At 41.5% G+C, this 25,051-nt stretch overlaps 1 protein-coding gene across 1 annotated transcript in view; it reads left to right on the top strand.

Moving 5' to 3' along the window:
• Positions 1–25,051, top strand: part of csmd2 (CUB and Sushi multiple domains 2) — a 755,566-nt gene that overhangs the window by 494,330 nt on the left and 236,185 nt on the right. Inside the window, exons 16-24 of the mRNA XM_060942244.1 lie at positions 1,548–1,686; positions 2,532–2,719; positions 13,167–13,355; positions 13,659–13,775; positions 15,138–15,353; positions 15,642–15,830; positions 16,591–16,760; positions 17,109–17,265; positions 21,320–21,511. Of these exons, the coding sequence (XP_060798227.1) occupies positions 1,548–1,686; positions 2,532–2,719; positions 13,167–13,355; positions 13,659–13,775; positions 15,138–15,353; positions 15,642–15,830; positions 16,591–16,760; positions 17,109–17,265; positions 21,320–21,511 (1,557 nt within the window). The remainder of the gene's footprint in view (positions 1–1,547; positions 1,687–2,531; positions 2,720–13,166; positions 13,356–13,658; positions 13,776–15,137; positions 15,354–15,641; positions 15,831–16,590; positions 16,761–17,108; positions 17,266–21,319; positions 21,512–25,051) is intronic.

Here is a 25,051-nt window from a genome sequence, read left to right as displayed (position 1 = left end):
TAGACTTTCGGGTGCGCGCCAAGCAGACTCTCGCACGCGCCGTAAATGACTCGTGCCTGCACAGGATTAAGGTGCAATCAGTGCGCCAATATAAAAACTTTGAAAACACACTTACTTTGCGAAGTATTGAATTGCGTTGCTGACACATTACCAAGCCTTATTTCCTTGTTTGGGTTCCTGATCCCTGATTTCCTGTTTCTCATCTTTGATTCTGCCAAGTCTACGATAGCCTGTTTGTGCCTCGCTCAACCTATTGCCCGTTTCACTGTTTTATGATTTTGTCTGCCATTCTGGATTGTTTACCTGTCTTCACTTGTATTAATAAACATACCTTCTGCACTTACATCCGTCTCTGACAGAATACTTCACACTCCCTGACAAAGAGAACGCACATTCACCTGTTCATATGTCATGTTCAGGAACAAACTAATGTTAAAGGCGCTAAAACAGCCACCATCAAAGAGTGCGGTTGGAGTCTTGTTCTTGGACTCAACTCGGATCAATAGTGGACTCGACTCGAAAAATTTTTTAATGACTTGGACTTTACTCGGACTTGAACACTGGGGACTCGAAGTTTAGTGACTCAACTACAACACTGGCTATGGGCAGTGTTGCAAAACTGTTGGCCTGCTTAATGTCAGACAATTTCAAATAATAGGTCACTATTTGGGGTGGCACGGTGGTGTAGTGGTTAGCGCTGTCGCCTCACAGCAAGAAGGTCCGGGTTTGAGCCCCGTGGCCGGCGAGGGCCTTTCTGTGCGGAGTTTGCATGTTCTCCCCGTGTCCGCGTGGGTTTCCTCCGGGTGCTCCGGTTTCCCCCACAGTCCAAAGACATGCAGGTTAGGTTAACTGGTGACTCTAAATTGAGCGTAGGTGTGAATGTGAGTGTGAATGGTTGTCTGTGTCTATGTGTCAGCCCTGTGATGACCTGGCGACTTGTCCAGGGTGTACCCTGCCTTTCGCCCGTAGTCAGCTGGGATAGGCTCCAGCTTGCCTGCGACCCTGTAGAACAGGATAAAGCGGCTAGAGATAATGAGATGAGATGAGAGGTTACTATTTGAATTTACATAGGATTTTATTCAATATAGAAAACAACTCATCTGTGCTATTCATAACTTTGCTTTTGGAGTCACATAGGCGATTTGAGAAGCGCTGATAAAACATGATATTTTACATTAACTCGCAGACCACCAGTGATCCATGGACCACACTTTGAGAAACAGTGGTTCAATCATATGTTGTGAAAAGGACAAATTTTACACATGAATAGGCAAGTAGTATCGTGGTCAAAGTTATCATGCTTAAATTGCATTGGTGCAGAATAAGAAATACAGCTTTGAACTTCGAGTGAAAGTTTGATCTCTTGCTATGCTAAGCATTATATGCTTGTGCCAGGACTTTGATATTTAGTGTATAGAAGATGCTGCAAATAAGTTGCATGTGATTTTTTTTTTTTTTTTGTCTGTGAAACTGGGATGGAATTGCTCAAGGTTAATTAAGATTATTCTTCAAAGCAACAGCTTGGTTTCTGTTGGTCCGTTTTGTAGCTCCATGTGGTGGAGATTTGAAAGCCCCCAGCGGCATCATCCTGTCCCCTGGCTGGCCCGAGCTCTATAAAGAGGCTCTTAACTGCGAGTGGATCATTGAAGCACCACCTGGATACCCGATCAAGATCATCTTTGACAAGTAAGATTCGGATGAGTTTTGTTGATGTTATGATAATAATGCCTTTTTTAATGTCAAATATTGTGATTCTACAGATGTTTCAATACGCAGTATATATTTTGCAAGTGACAACATCTTCCACATTCAACTAACCGCAGAAGAAAAAAGAAAAGAACATTTCAAAAGCTGTGCACAAATCCTCTGTGCCATGGAACAACTTTTACTCAAAGCTCCCATTAGCATGATTGACATCTCTCCATGTAAAATGAATACAACAAAAATGGTTGTTCTTTGATTTTATGTAGCATCAATAAAACATAGTGTTCTGCTCCATTTGGCTGGCTTCTCTCCGAAATTACACATTTTATTCATTACACTGATTAGTGCACAGGCAAATGTACTGGCAGGCTGGGCTAACGAAATACGCAACTACAGCAAACAGATTGATATACTCATACAAACTAATTCTCTCGCCTTGTAAATGGTATACTCCCAGCAGAGTGAAGCATAGTTTCAGAACTACTGCAGCCGCAGGCTTCCTCATGAACACAAATGAAGATCCGCGTGCACGTATATGCCTCTGTTGATTATTTATTCATCTGACACCAGGATCCTCAGGCATAGATTCAAAGCTGCTCTGCCTGCATATGAATGTGGCGATCAACAAGGCTTCAGTAGAATCACACATGCTCTGTGTGTTCTGTGTCTGAGCATTGCTAGCTCATAGTTTTAAAACTGCTTTACATGTTACATAACTGTAGATTTCTATTAGGTACATAAACATAAAAAAAATATGAAAATAAAATTCCTATCATGTCTACTATTTTTCTGTCATGCTATCTCATATCATATTTTCATGTCTACAGGTTTCGGACAGAGGTTAACTATGATGTACTGGAGGTGCGGGATGGGCGCTATCCCTCCTCACCCCTCATTGGTAGTTACCAAGGTACCCAAGTGCCCCAGTTTCTCATTAGTACCTCCAACTTTCTGTACCTGCTCTTCTCGACGGACAAGAGCCATTCAGACATCGGCTTCCGGATCCGATATGAGAGTAAGAACTTATAAAACTATGCTGAAAAGAAATCACTGAATTTATGTTAACACAGTTTGGTTCTGTAAACAGAGCCCTGCATCCTCACTGGAAAAAAAATACAATGTGAATTGATTTTGTGTAAAAAAGAAATAAATTTAAAATAAAATCACACTCGCTCTACATAATTCAATCTAGCAGTTAGAAATTTGTTAAACTGAAATTTAGTATTAGGAATGGAATTATGCTTTGTATAAACTACACATGGGTGGCACAGTGGTGTAGTGGTTAGCACTGGCACCTCATAGCAAGAAGGTCCGGGTTTGAGCCCAGCGGCCAACGAGGGCCTTTCTGTGTGGAGTTTGCATGTTCTCCCCATGTCCACGTGGGTTTCCTCCGGGTGCTCCGGTTTCCCCCGCAGTCCAAAGGCATGCAGGTTAGGTTAACTGGTGGCTCTAAATTGACCATGAGTGTGAATGGTTGTCTGTGTCTCTATGGCCAAGTTTACATTAGACCGTATCTGTCTCGTTTTCTTCGCGGATGCACTGTCCGTTTACATTAAAACATCTGGAAACGCCGGGAAACGGGAATCCGCCAGGGTCCACGTATTCAATCCAGATTGTGTTTGATCCGGTGCTGTGTAAACATTGAGAATACGCGGATACGCTGTGCTGAGCTCTAGCTGACATCGTCATTGGACAACGTCACTGTGACATCCACCTTATTGATTCGCTGGCGTTGGTCATGTGACGCGACTGCTGAAAAACGGCGCGGACTTCCGCCTTGTATCACCTTTCATTAAAAAGAGTATAAAAGTATGAAAATACTGCAAATACTGATGCAAATACTGCCCATTGTGTAGTTATGATTGTCTTTAGGCTTGCCATCCTTCCACTTGCAAGTGGTAAGTGACGCGCATGCCCGATATGCACTGAGAGCACACACACAGCGGCTCAGTCCCGAATCACTGCTCGTGTGCTTCACTCGCGTGCTCTGTGAGCTGCGCAGGGCCGGAGTGCGCACCCTCCAGAGGGCACTCGCTGTTCAGGGCGGAGTGATTTGGAGCGCAGCCGCTGAGGAGGAAGCGATGAGCCACACTGACACATTTCAACTTACGTGCCGAATTAGTCATGTGATTAGCGTATCCGTGTATTGGCGTTGCTGTGTGCACGCGAATCGTGTATTGGCGTTGCTGTGTGCACACTAATCGTTTTTAAAAACGTTAATCTTTTTTTTTTTTTTTTAAATCTTTTTTTATTTTTTATAGTTAAACACATACATACCAGTATATGCATATGTACATACAATATACCAAAATATATATACATAATATATACATACTTACATACACATGAAAACTTCAATTATATATATAAAAAAAAAAAAAAAACAACAATGAACAAAAAAAAAACACTACCCTACCACCCCCCGCCCCTCCCGTCTCCCACGGCTCGTCCTGACAAAAAAAAAATGATACTGGTTACCGATGCATTCCTGAGTACAACAGACACACTCAGTTGGGCAGTACCTCCAAATTAGTGAAATATGAAATAAAGGGTTGCCATTTGTGAAAAAACTTGTCCGTACATCCTCTCAATGTATACTTAATTTTCTCCAGTTTTAGGAAAAACATGGTGTCTTTAAGCCACCTGAAAATGGAAGGACATTTAGCAGATTTCCAATGCAACAGTAAAGAACGTCTTGCTAGTAAGGATGTATAAGCAATAATATCCTTTTGTATAGAATTCAGTGCAAGTGAGGCATCAGGAATCCCAAAAATGGCAACCAACGGGCAAGCCTGCAGATTTACACCAAGAACAGTGGACATAATGGAAAAATAGCCTGTCCAAAAACTATTCAGCTCAGGGCAAAGAAAAAACATATGGCTGAGGTGACAGGGAGAGCCATGGCACTTATCACATGTATCTTCTACTTCTGGATATATTTCAGAAAGTCTTGACTTGGAAAAATGGACCCTGTGTAAAACTTTGAATTGGATAAGTCCAAGACGAGCACAAGAAGTAGTAGACTGTATCCTACCTACAGCGCGTTCCCAGACCTCTCCAGTTAATTGAATTCCCAGTTCCCTTTCCCATGCATTCTTAATTTTGTCATTTGACTGACTGTTTAATGCCAAAATGAAGTTATATATATTTGAAATCATTCCTCTCTGATGTGGAGAACGTGAGAGCAAGCTTTCCCAAGGTTGCTCTGGAGGTACAGAGGGAAAATTAGGGAAACACTTAGAAACAAAATTACGAATTTGAAAATAGCGAAACAAATGAGTAGCAGGGAGTCCAAAATTAGATGACAAGTTGGCAAAACTATCGAAAACGCCATCTACATATAAGTGTTTAAATTGTTTGATACCCTTGTCATACCACCCTGAGAATGTTGAGTCTAAGAGTGATGAAGGAAATAAGTGGTTGTTGTTTAAAGGACCCAAAGAAGATATGGCTGTGAATTTAAAGTGTCGTCTAAATTGATACCAGACCTTTAGTGTATTCAGAACCACTTGGTTATCAGTGTATAAAGAGAGTTTTGTAGGTAAAGAAGAATAGAGTAAAGCGGCTATGGAGGATCCCCTACAAGATGGTAGTTCTAATTTACACCAGCAGGTTCCAGGAGATTGTAACCAGTAGCAAAGTTTATGAATGTGAGCAGCCCAGTAATAAGATTGAAAACTGGGTAATGCAAGTCCACCGCTAAGTCTGCATCTCTGCAATAAAGATTTACGAACCCTTGGTGATTTCCCAGCCCATATAAAAGAAGAAATTATCTTATCCAGGGAGTCAAAAAAGTTTTTTGGCAGAAAAAGAGGAATTGACTGAAATAAGAAAAGGAATTTTGGTAAAATATTCATTTTGACAACATTAATCCTGCCAATTAACGAAAGGGGTAGGTTACCCCACCTTTGAATATCCGATGTAATCTTTGAAATGAGAGGAGTGAAATTAGCTGCTGCAAGGCCAGATATTGAACGCGTCACATTTATACCTAGGTATTTGAACCCCGCCAAATTAAAATGAAAAGGCAAGTCTGACTGTTGGAGGCAACATGCTGCAGTGTTAATGGGAAAACATTCACTTTTCTCCAAATTCAATTTATAACCTGAAAACGAACTGAAGTTCTCCAGAATATTTAAAACGGGAGGGACAGAAGTTGCAGGATCAGTTACATACAATAACAAATCATCAGCATACAACGATAATTTATATTCAATCCCATTTCGAACGACTCCTCTAAATAAAGGGGAGGACCTTAGTATAATAGATAAAGGCTCAATAGCGACTGCAAAGAGCAAGGGCGACAAAGGACAGCCTTGGCGACATCCGCGACCCAGGACAAAATAATCAGAGTAGATATCGTTAGTATGGACACTAGCTTTTGGGGATGAGTAAAGAAGGCGAATCCAAGAAATAAATTTATCACCGAATCCAAATTTCTTCAGAACTGCAAACAGGTACTCCCACTCTACCCTATCAAAAGCTTTTTCAGCATCTAATGAAATTACAATCTCAGGAAGTTTAGATGAATACTTGGAGTAGATTATATTAAAAAGTGTACGGGTATTAAAAAACAGTTGGCGTCCTATTATAAAACCATTTTGCTCTTCAGATATAATAGAAGGGAGCACGTTCTCTAAACGAGATGCGATTACTTTAGCCAGCACCTTCACATCAGCATTAAGCAGAGATAACGGTCTGTAAGAACCACAGCTGGTTGGATCTTTATCTTTTTTAAGAAGGAGAGCTATAGTGGCTTGTGTCAGGGTTGGTGGTAAAGAACCAGATTCCAAGGATTCGTTGAAAACTGATAAGAGTAGTGGTGCCAGTTTTCCAATAAATGTTTTAAAAAATTCAATTGGAAACCCGTCGGGGCCAGGGGCTTTATGGGATTGCATAGCTTTAATTGAATTGGACACTTCCTCAACAGAGAGAGGGGAGTCCAATTGTTTGGCAGTGTCGGAATCAATCGTAGAATTAGAAAGATTCTGAAGAAATTCATTCATTCTAGTATTGTCTGCAGGGACGTCAGCCTTATATAATGATGAGTAAAATGATTTGAAAGTAGCATTAATTTCCTGAGGGTCTGTAGTAATTATACCAGTCGTGTTTTTAATACTAAGTATCAATCGGGAAGTGGCCTGTCGCCGTAATTGATGTGCCAGTAATCGACTGGCCTTGTCACCATGCTCATAGTATGAGCTGCGGCTGTGTAATAACAAGCGCTCTGCCTCTTTAGTTGACATAAGAGCAAATTCTGCCTGTAAATCTAAACGCTGTTTAAGAAGTTCTGGAGAAGGGTTCAGACCGCATCTTTGATCAAGGTCACCAATCGCAGAAGTAAGTACTTTAAGCCTAGCATTAAGCCTTTTATTGGAAAGCGCAGAATAAGAAATAATCTGTCCTCTAATATAAGATTTAAATGTCTCCCATAACAATGAACATGAAGTGGAGTCATTCTGATTGAAAGAAAGGAACTCATCAATAGAATTTGAAATGAAGTCACAAAATTCCTTATCTGACAAAAGAAGAGGGTTAAATCTCCAAAGTGGGGGGCTACGTCTGTAAGTAGATAATTGAATATCTAATAACAAAGGTGCATGGTCAGATATTACGATGCCTAAATAGTCAGAGGAAACTACACATGAATTAAGAGTGCTATCTATAAAAAAATAATCAATCCTTGAATACGATTGATGCACCTGAGAGAAAAAGGAGAATTTTTTAATGGAGAGGTTACGAGATCTCCATGGGTCAACAAGACCGTTCTGCCTCATAAAATCAAAGAATGTTTTAGCCATACCAGATTGAGCCAGATTACGGGGATTAGACCGATCCAACTTTGGGTCAAACACGCAATTTAAATCCCCACCGAAAATCAACAGGTGAGTATTTAAAAAGGGGAGGTTGCTTAATAATCTGTTAGCAAATTCAACATCGTCAAAGTTTGGTGCATACACATTTACCAACAAAACCTTTTTTTGCATTAATGTTCCGGCAACTATGAGGTAACGGCCATTCTTATCAGCAATGACATTAGTGGATGTAAACTGTACTTTTTTGCTAAATAAGATGGCGACTCCTCTTGCTTTTGAGTTAAAGTTTGAGTGGAAGACCTGACTCACCCAAGGGCAATGTAGTCTGTGATGGTCCTTAACCTGAAGGTGAGTCTCCTGTAAAAATACTATATCAGAGTTTAAACGTTTCAAGTGTGTAAAAACCTTAGATCTCTTAACAGGATTACCCATGCCTCTAATATTCCAAGTAATAAATCTGAGAGATGTGCCTGATTTATTGTGGTTAACCATTTAAGTAAATAAAGAAAAAAAAATACAGATAGTCATAACAAGCCGTGGTGGGACACCCTCCCCCCAACACACCCCTAAACACACATACACCCAAAGTCTCCACATAACCCCAGAACAAAGGAGACAGCGGTGTTCCCCAAAGTGACAAAAGGTCGTCCACAACAAAGTGAAAACGACTCGGAGAGTAAGCAGAACAAACAGGAGTAAGAGAAAAAACCAAGAGTACAATAAGAAAAAAAAAAACGAAAACTCCTACCGATTTCAAATCAGATTAACAGCATGCGCAAAATGACAATTACAATATATATATATAAAAAAAACTCACACGAAGACTTGTTTCGTCCGATAGAAAACATTCCACCAAAATACCAATGATAAACATCCCGTCAAGTTTCCATAGAGATCACGAGAAATACAGGCAGTATGGCAGCAAAGGAAAATATTCTAAATAACAAACCAAGTTATACACAGCACTGCGAAAGTCTCCAAAAAAGTAGTGAAAATACAATAATTTCCATTGCTCTTTAAATAACCAAAATAATGTGTATAACTCCTAAGAAAATAAATTATATATATATAAATAAATCATTTTTTAAAAAACGGCGTATATTACAACAAACAAAAGCTACACTAACCTAGTTAGTGCATCAAGTCGGAAAAACCCTCATTAATGCAATGACAAATTTGAGATTGAGTCCACAACTGTAAACAATAGAGCAAAAATCAAGCCTGAGTGCGATAAAGAGTAAAAAAGATCGGCTGTGTAAAAGAGTCATTACAGCTCACCCATCCGTCAACTTTTTGACATAATCTCCGGCTTTCTCCGCTGAAACAAAGTCCTTCTCCACTCCGTTATACGTGATGCGAAGCCGCGCCGGGTAAAACAGCCCATATCGAACACCGTCAATGCCACGAAGTTGCCGCCTGACATCGTTGAATGCAGCCCGAGCCCGGGCTATCTTTGCAGTGTGGTCTGGGAAGACTGAGATGGTCAAACCTTGGACTTTAATTTCACGGAGCTCTCTCGCGCGGCGTAAAATGTCCACACAATCACTATAATAATGAAATCTGCACACAATAGCTCGTGGTCGTTCTCCGGGCTTGGGCTTAGGTTGAAGAGTCCGGTGGGACCGGTCCAAAAGCGGCTCCTTTTCCAACGCGAACGCTTCCTTTAGCATGGCAGCTACAGCAGTGGTGGTGCAAGTGTCGGGGCCCTCCGGTACTCCAATTATCCTCACGTTGTTACGTCGTGACCTAGACTCCAAATCCTCACACTTATCTTCCAGCTTGGCTACGCGAGCAGTGAGGTACTCGATGGCGCTTTTCATCTGGACGATGTCGTCGGTACACTCGGAGAGTACATTCTCCATCTCCACAACAGTACCTTTCAGTGCAGCCACATTAGCATCCGTATCAGCTTTATCCTTAGCCAACTGTGCTTTCACGGTTTGCAAGTCGAGCTGGATAGTTGACAAAGCATCCCCAAGAGTCGCCTGTAGCTCCTTCTTAAAAATATCAGCGATGTCAGCCCTCAACGAAGCCAACAACTCGAACTTGAGAGCGGCGACGTCAGGGCCAGCCTGCGACGGGACGGACTCGGCGGGGTTGGGTGGGTCACTCGAGGCTGTGGTCGAAGCTTGCGGGCTAGGCCTCAGTTGCGTCTGAATAGTGTTGCGAGTTTTTACGCTCTTCCCGGCCATTTTACCGTCGTCCAAGATTAACTTTGCAAATAAAAAATGAAACGAAGTGAGACTAGACAAATTTTGTGACCAAAAAGCGCAGATTAATTACAATTTAACTCGAAATCGGCAGGAGCCCTCAAACTCACGTCCTACTCCATTAACTGCTCAGCAGCGCCCCCTAAAAACGTTAATCTGATGATCCGCTGATACGGTCTAATGTAAACCCCACCTCTATGTCAGCCCTGCGATGACCTGGCAACTTGTCCAGGGTGTATCCCGCCTCTCGCCCATAGTCAGCTGGGATAGGCTCCAGCTTGCCTGTGACCCTGTAGAACAGGATAAGTGGCTACAGATAATGGATGGATGGATGGATGGATGGATGGATGGATGGATGGATGGATAAACTATATATTTCTTTCAGTCTGATTGTCCACGTATTTTCTTTTTTCAGCTCCTGTATTGCTGTTATAGAAATATTTGGTTGTTGTTGTTGTTGAATTGTGCATTCAGCAGCACTGTGGTATAAAAGAGTGTAATACTACACTCAGTATGACTAATTTGAAACTGTTAAGGTGATGATACACGGGGCAACTTTTTGGGCAATGTTGCCTGCAACGGGCACCCAGGTAAGACACGGGGCAACTAATTAGGGCAACAGACAATTGGCAACAACCAATCAGATAAGAGTAAATCTATAGCCAGGGAGACTGACACTGCAAAGATAGACACTGAAACATGTGCAGCTGTCACGTTTGTCTTGGCTTCAACCTTTATTTCGCTCAAGTAAGTATCACTTCTGGAACAAAACTGAATAGATACTTTGGTCAAAAGATAATTTGCCATTATTTTAACATTTATAAGTCAAATAACCACATTATTCTGTTAATAATAAACACTTCTTAAATATCTTTTAAAATGCTGCTAGCCTCAATCACATATGCTATAATTAATAACTAACCAAAACATAATCGTTTAATTTTCATCTCAGCAAAAACAGACAAAAGGCCATGGAGCAGGAGATGGCTGCTGAGGAGGAAAAGGTCATGACAGAGCTCCTTGATTGATCCTTAACTGCTAGTTAGCTAAATCCCATTCAGTCTCTATGACGCGGTGGTTAGTCAATGGCAGTTTATTTATATAGCTGAAAAAAAAAATCAGTGCCTTAAAGGAATAGTCCAACGTACTTCCATAATGAAATATGTTCTTTTCTGAATTGAGACGAGCTTATCCGTACCTCTCCGAGCTTTGCGCGACCTCCCAGTCAGTCAGACGCGCTGTTACTCCTGTTTACTCCTGTTAGCAATGTAGCTAGGCTCAGTATGGCCAACGGTATTTTTTTGGGCTGTAGTTAGATGCGACCAAACTCTTCCACGTTTTTCCTGTTTACATAGGTTTATATGACCAGTGACATGAAACAAAGTTCAGTTAAAAAAATTGAAACCTGGCGATTTTCTATGCTATGGAAAGTCCGCACTATAATGACAGGCGTACTAACACCTTCTGCGCGCTTCGACAGCACATTGATACCGTCACTCCTGAGTGCAGATATCAATGCGCTGTCGAAGCGCGCAGAAGGTGTTAGTACGCCTGTCATTATAGTGCGGACTTTCCATAGCATAGAAAATCGCCACGTTTCAATTTGTGTAACTGAACTTTGTTTCATGTCACTGGTCATATAAACCTATGTAAACAGGAAAAACGTGGAAGAGTTTGGTCGCATCTAACTACAGCCCCAAAAAATACCATTGGCCATACTGAGCCTAGCTACATTGCTAACAGGAGTAAACAGGAGTAACAGCGCGTCTGACTGACTGGGAGGTCGCGCAAAGCTCGGAGAGGTACGGATAAGCTCGTCTCAATTCAGAAAAGAACATATTTCATTATGGAAGTACGGTGGACTGTTCCTTTAATTACGACCTGAGCACATAAAAATAGACATCTGTTGGTTTTCTAAGCATTTGATGAGGTAAATTCACCACTTTGGGTTTACACATAACAACTTACCGGCATAAACAGACATAAGTTGTTTCTCTTTTTCTTCACTTCACTGCTGGAGACACCGCCATTTTGTTGAAAGTTTCAGAAGCTCTCAGGTGGTTGTGTGATTCGCTGCTAGCACTCTGGTTGGATGATCTTAAAAAGTTGCCCAAAACGATCAGAATCTTTCAGATAGAAATTATGTTGCCCAGTCTCATGGGAAAGCGTCAAAGCGCAATTGCCCAGCAACATTGCCCAACAAGTTGCCCCGTGTGTCATCACCTTTAAATTATGATTCAGTCAATTTTCCCACAAAATATTATTTTTTCTTTATGTTTTACCCATCTTTCTGAATAACATTTGATGTCTTAATTGTTAAACATATCACCATGTTAACAGATCCCTTTAATTATTTTTATAACCACAACATTCTCTACTATTAGATTTCAATCAGAGGCTACAATTTATAAAATATTAGCACCCTGACTACTTTTAATAATATTCCAGTGATCAGAAACCGCTGACCCCTGCACTCACATACGAGTGCTGAATGTGAACTCTCACACGTCATACATGAACACTGACAAAAGCTGGAGTGTTTCTGGAGCTAAAATCATAAGCTGGCATTTTTTGTATGACTCGTGGTTTAACGTATTGTTCTTGTCCTTGTCGCTCCATGAATCTCAGCATGAGTTCAATTATTGTGAATCACTGAGTTGATCATATTATACAGACAAATTATGTTTATTGGAGTGTTATGTGTTTATATGAGGACAACATCTCTGGAAAGGAAGAGGCATATATTGTGCAAACTCTGTCTGGCATGTCTGAGTGTGATGTGATTGTCCAACAATTGTATTAACCCCTTGGCTGCCACCCATAATTAATTGTAATGTGCCGGGCATATAGGACAAAAATAGGTCAAAATTGGGATATTTTGATAATCTTTCTGTAACTTGTTCAGAACTTTATATTTTTAATATTTGTATAGAAAAATCACAAAAAACACTGTTGTAGAGTAAAAATAACTTTAGTACTCAAAAACAACTTCAAAAACATCCAAAAAACAAAACAAGACAACGGGTCTTGTCAATGAGAACCTGTCCATAAACATGAATTATTAGGACTTGAAAACACACCAAGGGTCCATGTATTCCAAGTAACTGGGTACCATTTTTATGATGGTCTTTGGTATGACCCGACCCTGAATAGAACTTGCGATCTCTCAATCGGGAGGCAGACACGCTAACTACTAGGCCAACTTGTGGTAATGTGTCACTGTGAAGTAAAAGTAATGTGCCATGCAAGGTACATAAAAGGAGGTGTTTATGACGAGTAGCGTATATCATAAGGCACAGCAGGAAAAGATTTCATGACGTACGTGACTCATCCAAGGGCATTGAAGGGGTTAATTAGATATTTTATCACAACAGCAGGAGGAAGCTGCATGTCTTTGACCATTTCAATCATGCTGCTTGTGATATCTCTCCTCTAGCCTTGCAGCTGCAGTCTGACCACTGTGTTGATCCTGGGATCCCAGTCAATGGTCAACGCCATGGCAATGATTTCTATGTGGGCGCACTTGTGACCTTTAACTGTGACGCGGGATACACGCTCAGTGACCCTGAGCCTCTAGAGTGCGAGCCCAACTTCCAGTGGAATCGTCCCCTTCCCAGCTGTGATGGTACAGTCTGGTTTCAGTCATATAATATAGCTGCATGTATAAGAAAAGGACACATTAAAGACAGGTCAGTTATTCAGCAGCATCACTGCTTCCATACAAGAAAGATTGGAGCTACCCTTTCCATCTCCATTTGCTCTTATACAACTGTAAATGCTTTAAGGCCATTATTGATTTTTCCCTTTGGGTAATGATAGGAATAATTTGCCTCCATATGGTTATGTCCTTTTGAAGGGCGAGGGTTTTAGTGCATTGTGAAAGCTGAGAGTGGTTCAGTGTTTTAAACGATTCTTCCATTCTTCACAGCACTCTGCGGCGGGTTTATACAGGGAAACTCTGGCACTATTCTGTCACCTGGCTTTCCAGACTTCTACCCACACAACCTCAATTGTACCTGGATGATCGAGACCTCGCATGGCAAAGGTAAATGAGCTCTGGGGTTTGCAGTTAATTTTTTCAATTCTCCACTTTAAAGGTCCCATGGCATGGTGGTTTGTTGATGCTTTAAACGGGCTCGTGGAGGCTTCCGGATGTTATATCCACAGCCTTTCTCGAAATGAACCCTTGGCACGTAAATATAGCCTCCTGGGAGAAAGCCCCATTTCAGCGCTTTTCCCAGTGCGTCGTTTTGCTAATGAGAAGCAGGAGGCGGGGAAGGGTAGAGGGTGGGGGAGGGGGAGGGGCTTGACCAAGCTGCGCACACACATACTCGCTGCTATCAGCGCCTGTAGCCACGCTGCTAAGACAAAACCCCGTTCTCCCTCGGACTCCTTTCGTAAACTCAATGTGACACAGAGAACAGAGAGTGAGAGTGTTCGGAGTGGTAGTTTACGAACGTATAATACCCTAGGCTTGAACACGCACTCCATAACCAAAGAGGATATAAGCAGCAACTACAGCAACATAGCGCTTATCCAACAGAAGACATGCATTGCAGAGCAAGTCAAACATAAGCTCATAAGTTACAGTCAATTTCCAGACTAAACTCAGTTTAACAGAGCATGCTGCATGCTTTTTAGTTTTGTAGCGCAGATTACCTGGCTAACTGCAGGAAGCGGTTAGCTGCACAGCTAATGTAGCCATTGCTAGGCTAACGCACCGATTTTAAAACACGGCAAAACGACCAGTTATACACTTACTTGTTCGGTGTTTGTTGCTGATGCGGCAGGGATGCTTGGTACGGACCCAGGCTTCAGTGACAGTTGATGTGCAAAACCTGCCCTGTACTGTCCCAAGTTGTGGAAACATTCCTCAGGAAAATGCTTCCGACAAACATACACCGTCTTAGGTAGACTCGACGGCGTATTACTGAAGTAAATAAAATTAAGCCACTGCCTCTTCAGGGGCTCTCCCGTCGGCAGTAAAAACAGACTCCTTTCTGTGTTGTCACATCCATGTACAGCGCAATTTCCATGTTTCGCTCGCTTAGGTGATGCCATGTTGTTGTGTCCTCTATGGTCTCCTCACTACAACTGGGCGGGGCAATCCATACAGTGGGTGGGAATCCAGAGGGGGGCGTGGGGATCATCTCCCTTGCTGACGTAGTAAAGGGAAGAGCTTATCAACGCGCCGTTTTGACCCGCCATTCTCAAATGTTGGGCATAGTTTGGTTTACACATTATGAAATTTCTAGCCACTGGGGTGACTTAAGAAGGTCAGAGGAACTCATTTTAACGTTAAAAAACCTCAGAAAGTGAAAATTTCATGCCATGGGACCTTTAAGGGTGTAATCGATACTTATTAGATATTGCCTTTCTGTCTTATTGCCTTCTTTTTTTCCACCAGGTGTTCAGTTCACCTTCCACACCTTTCATCTGGAGAGTCCTCATGACTATCTTTTGGTGACGGAGAACGGTAGTTTTTCTCAGCCGCTTTGGAGGCTGACCGGCTCTATCCTTCCTCCTCCTCTCAGTGCTGGTCTGTTCGGGAACTATACTGCTCAAATCCGCTTCCTGTCTGACTTTTCTGTGTCTTACGAAGGCTTCAACATTACCTTCTCAGGTATTAAGGTCTCAGTAGCTGTTGTGTTCCTAATCTGCTGAATAGAGCTCTTTTTAATAAACTAGCCTAGATGCAGGCTATCAAAAATATCTGCTAGAGCAAGACTTCAGAACAAAATAGATTTTTTTTCTCTGAACTCAACTTCCTGTTGCTCAGAGATGGACTGGCATCCTATCCAAGATGTATTCCTGCCTCACTCCCAGGATTCTTGGGATAGGCTCGATCCTGATGAGAATAAAACTCTTCCTAAAAATGAGTGAATGAGCCTGTCCTTTTGCATTTCTTCAGAGTATGATCTAGAGCCATGTGAGGACCCAGGCGTACCACCCTTCAGTACTCGTAAGGGGCTGCAGTTTGGCGTCGGTGATGCGCTCTTCTTCTCCTGCTTTCCTGGATACCGCTTGGAGGGGCCGGCGAAGGTGGTGTGTTTAGGGGGGCGGCGGCGGGTCTGGAGTTCCCCTCTCCCAAGGTGTGTTGGTAGGTGGTCACATGCTTTTTATTTTGCTTTAATCACTTATTAAACTGCATGCTTTCTGCTACTTTCCCCTCAAACAGAAGCACTAGTTTAGTGAGTGAAGAGATGTGACGTTTATTCATTGCATTGCCAGTTATATTCACACACATAACAACCCACAAACCTGTAGTTTCTGTCAAAGCAGTAACATCATATCAGATGCACGCAGGGATAGTGGTTTATTCTCGGTAAGTGCAGAGTGTTAAAGTGCTAAAAACAGCTTAATTTGATGTCAAATACAAAAAAAAAAAGCCAGATTTTCAATAATTATCCATTTACAGATTGTCTGGTGGTGTTAAACCGAGAAAGTAAATGTTTATATTCCGACATTTGACATTTTAGTAGAGGCAAGCAAATTATATATATACACATTTATATGGCTGATTTTTTTTTTTTTAGTTGTTTATATTGCTTGTGAAATTTGGTCAAATGTCAAAATAATTGGCAGTTTGATTTAATTAGTTATTCTGTCATTATTTTAGACTTTATCTCACCACACTAATGTAAAAAGATCATCAGAATATTTCATCATGTACCAGTTGGTGTGATAAGAACAAAAATGTACTAGGAACTAAAATCGCTCAGGACTGTAATTTAAATATTCACATAAAGCAGTGTAATTGCAATACGTTTCTGGTCTCCTTTTCCGGCATGAATTTTCTGCATGCATGTTTGTGTTGTATTAGATTGGATCATGTATCATTTGACCTCTCCTGTGTTCAGCTGAATGCGGTTCCTCTGTGACTGGGAAACAAGGCGTCCTCCTGTCTCCAAACTACCCTGGCTACTATGGCAACAATCACGAGTGCATCTACTCCATCCAGACCCAGCCTGGCAAAGGCATTCAGCTTCGAGCTCGAGACTTCCGCCTGGAGGACGATGACATGCTAATGGTGTGTGTGGTGTGGGTGTGTGGGGTGTGTAGAGGATGCATGTGTGTGTGAGTGGGTGAGTGTGGATATGAATGTGTCATTGAGTTGGGGTTCTGTAAAGATTTTGGATGCAATTTATCCTGAAGCATTAAGTCCATATATATATATATATATATATATATATACATATATATATATATATGAGGTCTACATCCAGTGTAAAAGTTTGCACCCCCTTGCTTTTTGAATGGAACAATGAAATGCAAAATAAGTCAATTATGCCACTTGCTATAAATTGCATTTTTTTTTTTTTTTGCTTCTTTCATATCATCCTAAGACTTTGCTTTTGACTGTATGTCTATGTTCCAGGTGTATGATGGCAGCAGTAACCGTGCACGTTTGCTCGGTGTCTTCATGGGCACAGAGCTAATGGACGTCATGCTGAACAGCACCTCCAGTACTATGTGGCTGGAGTTTATCAGTAACAGTGAGAACACCAGCAAGGGCTTCGAGCTACACTTCACCAGTGAGTGGCAGTGGATGTGATCTAAATAATTATTATGCAACACCAGACACATTTTCACCATATCAACTATGATGAAATGTTAATATGAGATGTTGTGCTCTTTTGTAAGCATTATTTACTACATTAGTTAAAATTAACATAAATCATAAACTTTAGAATTAATAAACTTTAAGTAACCATGATGATGAATATGAATTTCGGCATTGATAAATATGTTTGTGGTGGCTGGTTGATAAAAGTCATAAATGATGCTGAAAGGTGAGTGTCTGAGCTAGGATTAGGATTAGTTCAGATTTTTTTTGCTTGTTTATTTTGCTTGTTTTTTTCAGTAGCATTCTATAATTTTATGTTGTTAATGTTGCAGACTTATTTTACATTGTACTATTCATGAATGAAATCAATACTGCCGAAATCAGATGTGTATACTTGCCATCAGTGTTCACCCTTCATTGAACGTGCTCCTATAGACCCCTTCGCAGTAAACGTCATTAATACGTAAGCGGAAATTGCGCGCGCAGCCTGGACCCAAAAAAGACTCAGAAATGCCTAGTTGTTGTGTTGTCGGGTGTCAGAATCGTAGCAGTGATGGGGTTAAAATGTTCAGAATTCCAGCAGGATCTCACCCATTCCAAAAAAATCGCCGACGTCTATGGCTACAAGCCATCAAATGTGTAGACTGGGATGAAAGCACTATCAAAAATGCGCGGGTTTGCAGTGCCCACTTCATCACAGGTAAGATCAGGCTATTTATTAAATCTTTCTTTTTTATTCTTTCTAGTCTTCGTTTATTGATGTAGCAAAATACTTTGGTAGCGTTTGTCTGATTAGCTGGGTCATAGTTACACAATGTAATGAATATTGTTAGCATGTTAACTTAGCTTTGCATGCAATTTTGTTTGTAGGAGAGGTCTCGCTTGACTCAAGCAGTCCAGATTTTGTGCCATCATTATTTGTGTATGCCGAAAATCACAATTTTAAAGCAAGGATGGAAAGGTAAAATTGTGTGCCCTCGCTCTAAATGCCAACTTGCGTTGACTGCTCTAACCTAGCTCCCGCCCCGTTCAGTTTCATTTCTGCTCTCTGCCTCTCGCTTTTTACGCAGCTCTGATTTCTCTTAGCTGCACTCTTTACACTATCATTCCTTTCATGCCATTACCTCCTGCAAATTGCTGTTTAGTGTTGGTATTTGCTGTTGTAGCTAAAGCCACATTGCCATCACATCACTGGCATAATTTGATTAAAACAAAATGAATATGAATGTCCCATTGTTAATCAAGTTGTACATGCCCGCACATAACATAATCATATGCGTCTAAAGACTTGTAGGCACGAAGTTTTTCGTGGGTGTACACTGAAGTCTTGTCAATAAGGTACGAGTATATATCTGGCCATTGTATACCAGGGAACTTACTAACATCGTCCGTCCACTCTTTAATTAAATGCAGATCCGGTAGGCAATGTCCACTTGTTAGAGTTAACTTATTTATGTAGCGTTCTTGATCTTGTAATGACAATTGTTTTGCATAATCTGACAGCTCATAATGCCGGTCTATGGGCAACGCCATTGTTTCTGGGTCCAGGCTGCGCTCGCATCCTGGCAACGGTCGGTTTGTTTACAAACATACGAAGGGGTCTATTTTCAGTGACCCATAAACCAAACAAATCAGTTTGCAACTAATGAACATGGATGTAAGTGAACTTCTCTCTTGTGAAAGTGAATGACTGTTACATACCAGAAGTAGGAATAATAGGCAAAAATTGATCTTTCATATTGTGATATGAAATACAATGTATTACCATGCCTCAGGATCGTGCCTTGGAAAACTATTCCGTGACTGTCTTAATTTTCTTGCGCATTTACAGTTTATTATAACCTGTTTCCAAAAAAAGGAACGATGTGGTAAATGTAAATAAAAACAGAATGCAATGATTTGCAAACCATGGAAACCCTATATTTCATTGAAAATAGTAAAAAAAGACAACATATCAAATGTTGAAACTGAGGAATTTTATTGTTGCTTGAAAAATATGTGCTCATTTTGAATTTGATGCCTGTAATACGTTTCAAAAAAGTTGGGACAGGGGCATGTTTATCACTGTGTTGCATCACCTCTACTTTTAACAGCACTCTGTAAATGTTTGGGAACTGAGGAGACCAATTGCTGTAGTTCTGAAAGAGAAATGTTGTCCCATTCTCGCCTGATATACAATTCCAGTTGCTCAACAGTTCAGAGTCTCCTTTGTCATACTTTTCATTTCATAATGTACCAAATGTTTTAAATGGGAGACAGGTCTGGGCTGCAGGCAGGCCAGTTTAGCACCTGGACTCTTTTACTATGGAGCCATGCAGTTTTAATATGTGTACAAAGCAGTTTGGCATTGTCTTGCTGAAAAAAGGAAGGCCTTCCCTGAAAAAGATTTTGTCTGGATGGCAGCATATTACTCTGAAATGTGTATATATTATTCAGCATTAATGATGCCTTCCCATGCCATGTGCACTAATGCACCCTCATACCATCGCAGATGCTGGCTTTTGAACTGTGCACTGATAACAAGCCGGATGGTCCCTCTCCTCTTTAGTCCAGAGGATGCGGTGTCCATGATTTCCAAAAATAATTACAAATTTTGATTTTTCAGACCATAGGAATGCTTTCCACTTCGCCTTAGTCCATCGTAAAAGAGCTCGGGCCCAGAGAAGGTGGTGATGTTTCTGGATGTTTTTTTTAATATATGGTTTAAACTTGCATTTGTGGGTGTAGTAATAAACTGAGCTCACAGATTATTCTTTTTCTGAAGTGCTCCTGAGCCCATACAGTGATTTCCACAACAGACACATGTCTGCTTTTAATGCAGTGTCACCTGAGGGCCTGAAGATCGCAGGCATCCAATGTCAGTTTTCAGCCTTGTCGCTTGCATACAGAGATTTCTCCAGATTCTCTGAATCTTTTAATGATATTATGTACCGCAGATGATATGATCCCTAAATTCTTTGTAGTTTTACATTGAGGAACGTTATTCTTAAATTGTTGCACTGTTTGCCCATGCGATCTTTCACAGAGCGGTGAACCCCTCCCCATCTTTACTTCTGAGAGACTCCGCCTCTCTGGGATGCTCTTTTTATATTCTAATCATGTTACTGACCTGTTGTGAATTCAAATAATTTAGATGTTCCACCAGGTGTTTTTTTTTAACATTATACAACTTTTCCAGTCTTCTGTTGCCCCTGTCCCAACTTTTTTCAAACATGTTGCTGGCATTAAATTCAAAATGAGCATATGTTTAAAAAAAAAAAAATTCTCGGTTTCAACTTTTGATATGTTGTCTTTGTACTATTTTCAATGACATATTGGGTTTTCATGATTTGCAAACCACATTCTGTTTTTATTTATAGTTTACACAACATGGACACAATGTTGAAGGTCATGGTTTGTTTGAAATTTTAATTATGGGAACCCTGGACAAGTCGCCAGGTCATCACAGGGCTGACACATAGACACAGGGTGTACCCCGCCTTTCGCCCGTAGTCAGCTGGGATAGGCTCCAGCTTGCTTGCGACCCTGTAGAAGGATAAAGCGGCTAGAGATAATGAGATTATGGGAACCTTCATGTAAAGCATTACCATAGAACCATATGTGTTTCTCTTGCCTTTGAACTGATTTCCTGTCTGAAATGGAATCTCTGTTTGCGTAGAAAAAACTTCTACAGTCTGATAGAGATGCACACACACTCTCATGAACCTGTTGTGTTTATTATAGGAGCATCATATAAATTGTACTCATGACCATGGGTACCCATGTCTGTTCAAACTCTTATCAGCTCTCTCTAGAGTAACTTCAGGTCAGCATGAATAATAGAGAGCTCACTCGCGGCAGCACCCACATTAACTCACGCATGAGTGAGATCGGCTGTGAGTGATTTTGTTGTGAATAGATCTTTTTCAGTTCTCCCTCATTTCCTGTAACACGTTTTAATCTTACCACATAATAGCTAGGCCATGTTTCAGGTAGGAGGATAACTGAATCTCTGTTTCACTCATATTTTCTCTCATTCTCAGGTTTTGATCTGGTGAAATGTGAGGACCCAGGCATGCCTCAGTTTGGCTATAAGCTCGAGGATAAGGGTCACTTTGCAGGAAGCATAGTGTCGTATAGCTGTGATCCTGGTTATAGCTTAAAGGGGAATGAGGTGCTGACATGTCTCAGAGGGGAGAGAAGAGCCTGGGACAGCCCTCTACCACAATGTATAGGTAAGCTCTGTGGATGCTGTCAATGTCACCGGCTGTACAGGATATGTAGCCTTTATGTTCGCTGACCAATCCAACATGGCTTTCTACATTTGTTCCAAATTGGGTGATTCAGTCTGATGCAGGGATTATAAAAACATTTCTGGGAAGTAGGACAATAATGAAATGGAATGGAAAATCTTGAGGAAATATAATGTGAAATCGCTATAAACTGGGTCAGACTGTCCAGGTTTCTCTGTCACAGACAAAATTTCCATCTTGAGCAGATGTTGGGAGGTCATGAGTTTTATTTGCTGGCTTTTTGATACCGAAATGGGAGAGGATAAATCACCAGCAGATGAAGTCTTCTCCGGTCTGTGACATGTCAACGACGTTCCAACACAGCTATATTCTCAGAAAATAGGGTACTAAACTGAACCTTTCCATGGCACCATATATTTGATCTGGAAAAGTGCATGTGTCACATTACAGTATTAATATAATTCTCTAAAAGCTTAAGGTGCAAGCAATGTACTTAAGGTCTAATTATATTCCTTAAACCATTTAAACATTCATAGGCCATGTAACTGTAATACACTAAAGTTAAAAAATGTGTACCCTTGAGGATACTACCTACTTGGTAACAAGGAAATATATATCCAGTTCATTAGTTCATGAACTTCCCCAGTTTAATACCCTTCTTTCTGCGAGTGTGAAAATGTAGTTGTGTAGAGTGACAGATTGGAGTTCTTACCTTGATAGCTGTGGGCACTGCCGCTGTGGTGGAAATCAAGCCATGATTACTGTATGCCATTCCACAGAGCCAAGAATAGTCAATCTTCCTTACTGACTGACTAACGTGATTGACTGACTGACAAATCCCCCATCGTTAAAATGAATTTCGGTGAGTTAAAATGAGTTTCAGGGAACATTGTGTCTTACAGACAGCACCATTTTTTGACAATGAATATTAAAAATATTCATCTTTAACTATGCCTGCAACAGTCATAAAAGATGAAGTTAAAAATGTAATTTCTAAACACAGGAATAATGAGCTATCATAAAAATGACCACTTAATTATTAATAATAGAAACTTAAATGGATGGATTAAATCCAATACATTATTTTCTCTAAAGTTAAGCCAGCCAGCTAGTGAGAATATACGATGCTTAGTTGTGGGTTGTTGGAGCTGTGACTGTTGTGGATTGTTCTTGATTCAGAAAAGCAAAGTGAAATCAAACCTCTGATCTTTTTGAGAGTCCAGATGTGCATCCTTTTAGTTTCACTACAGTTGCTGAATAATTAATTGTAACTACTGAATAAGATGAATTATGGCAGCACAGTGGTGTAGTGGTTAGCACTGTTGCCTCAAAGCAAGAAGGTTCTGGGTTTGAGCCCAGTGGCCGACAGGGGCCTTTCTGTGTGGAGTTTGCATGTTCTCCCCATGTCTGGGTGCTCTGGTTTCCCCCACACAGTCCAAAGATATGCAGGTTAGGCTAATTGGTAGCTCTAAATTGTCCATAGGTATGAGTATGTGTGTGTGAATGATTGAGAGGAGAAAACTTCTATAATAATCCAGTAGAAGGCAACTGGAAATCAAACTGTGGGTGGTAGACAAGGGGCAACTGGACTTGCTTGAAGATTCTTGAAAACGTTTCACCTCTCATCCAAAAGGCTTCCTCAGTTCTGTCTGACTAATAGGGAGTATCAGATATTTATCCTCTCATGGATCAGAATTAGAATTCTGATGACAAGCTCATCTAAGGTGTCATTGAGGCATCATGTTGATGTGGGTCACTGGAGGCTGGGCGTGAACGGCGAGTCATTAGGGTGATCAAAGGATTCCCCGTTAGGGTGATCAATGGAAAGCTGACTTTGATCACCCTAATGACCCGCCGTTCACACCCAGCCTCCAGTGACCCACATCAACATGATGCCTCAATTACCCCTTTTCCACCAAATCAGTTCCAGGGCTGGTTCGGGGCCAGTGCTGGTGCTGGTTCACAACTCGTTCAACTCGCGAGCCAGCTGAGAACCAGTTTGCTTTTCCATTCCTTGCGGTGCTAAGAGGATACACGTCATTATGTCGCTGTATACGTCAGTTACGTTGCTGTATACGTCAGTTACGTCGCTACGTTTGCATAAACCTTGGCGCGAATATCGAAGCAAAAACAACACGGAAGAGCAGCAGCGGCAATAACAACAACAATAATAATAATGGATGACTTCGTGTTTGTACAGCTGCTGCTTCTCGCCGCTTAAAAATGGCGATTTTTCGCGGTCTTGTTATTGTTGTTGGTCTTAACAACTCCGCCTCCACGCTGACGTAAGCAGTTCTTTCCTCTGGCCCAGCAGAGAGTTGGTGCTAGCCTGGAACCAGTTTTTCTGGCCCCAGAGCCAGTTCTTTGTCAGTGGAAACAGAAAACCCGGTTCCAAACTAAGCACTGGCCCCGAACCAGCCCTGGTTTTCAGCTCACTTCAGCCCGACACGGCTCGCGTTTCGACTACCTCAGAACAGCACGACTCCGCTTGCTTCAGCCCTGTTCAGCCCCCAAAACTCGCACGGTTTTGGAGTGGGGCTGAAGCGAGCCGAGCCGAGCCGAGTGGGGCTAGGGGCGTGAGCAGACACTCCCCTGTGCACTGATTGGTGAGGAGGAGTGTCCTCACATGCCCACACACGCCCCGCGAGCACGCTGGGATCTGTAAACACCGTAAACCCGGAAGAAGAAGAATTACGAATTACGAGAATTTCTGAAGCCTTATGCGCCTCGCCTCATCTATATGCTCTTGCCAGTATCTGTTGGCGTTGTCGGTGACAACAAGCCACAGCACCAAGACCAGCAACACTAACGACTCCATGTCCTCCATGTTTATTGTTTACTATTCGGGTTGTGAGACTACCGCTTAAAAGGTCACTGATGTCACTGTTTGCGCCGCCTAACGACATCACGTGACGTCCAACCACTTTCGCTAACTCCACCCAATGTGTCCACCCACTTCCAGCCAGCACGGTTCAGCACGGTTGTAGTCGAAATGCAACTCCAACAGCCCCACTCAGCTCGACTCAGCCCAACTCAGCACGGCACGGCTCAGCCCAACTCAGCCGCGTTGGTAGTGGAAAAGTGGCATTTGATGGCTGAAGCCGTCAGAGCGGCCACGTCACTGTAGTGATATGCCAAAATGGATGGATAGATAAGATGGATTACTGAATGATATGTTGAGAGTTTAAAGGGTTAAGGACCTTAAAGCAGTGGCACTCTAAGGGTTTGAACATTCCAGGCAGCAGCTCATAATGTTAAAACCTGAGCGAGAACTTTTCTTGTATGCAGAAAAGTTCATACAAGAAAATATACCACCTAGTAATCAGATTCAGTTTTATTTGCCAAGTATGCATTTTGATCTCTGCAAGGGATTTGACTCTGGCTTCCAGTAATAGTGTTTTTAAAAAATAAATAAATAAATAAAACACCTGTCAACTTGTTGCAGGTAATGTTTTAATTTTTTCTCAAGTAAAAAAAACATGTTACAACATATACATTGTTTTCTACAAGGGCATATTGGGA

The sequence above is a fragment of the Neoarius graeffei genome, chromosome 16 (assembly GCF_027579695.1).
Source record: "Neoarius graeffei isolate fNeoGra1 chromosome 16, fNeoGra1.pri, whole genome shotgun sequence".
NCBI classification, from domain to species: Eukaryota; Metazoa; Chordata; class Actinopteri; order Siluriformes; family Ariidae; genus Neoarius; species Neoarius graeffei.
This window is presented reverse-complemented; position numbering and strand designations above follow the sequence as displayed.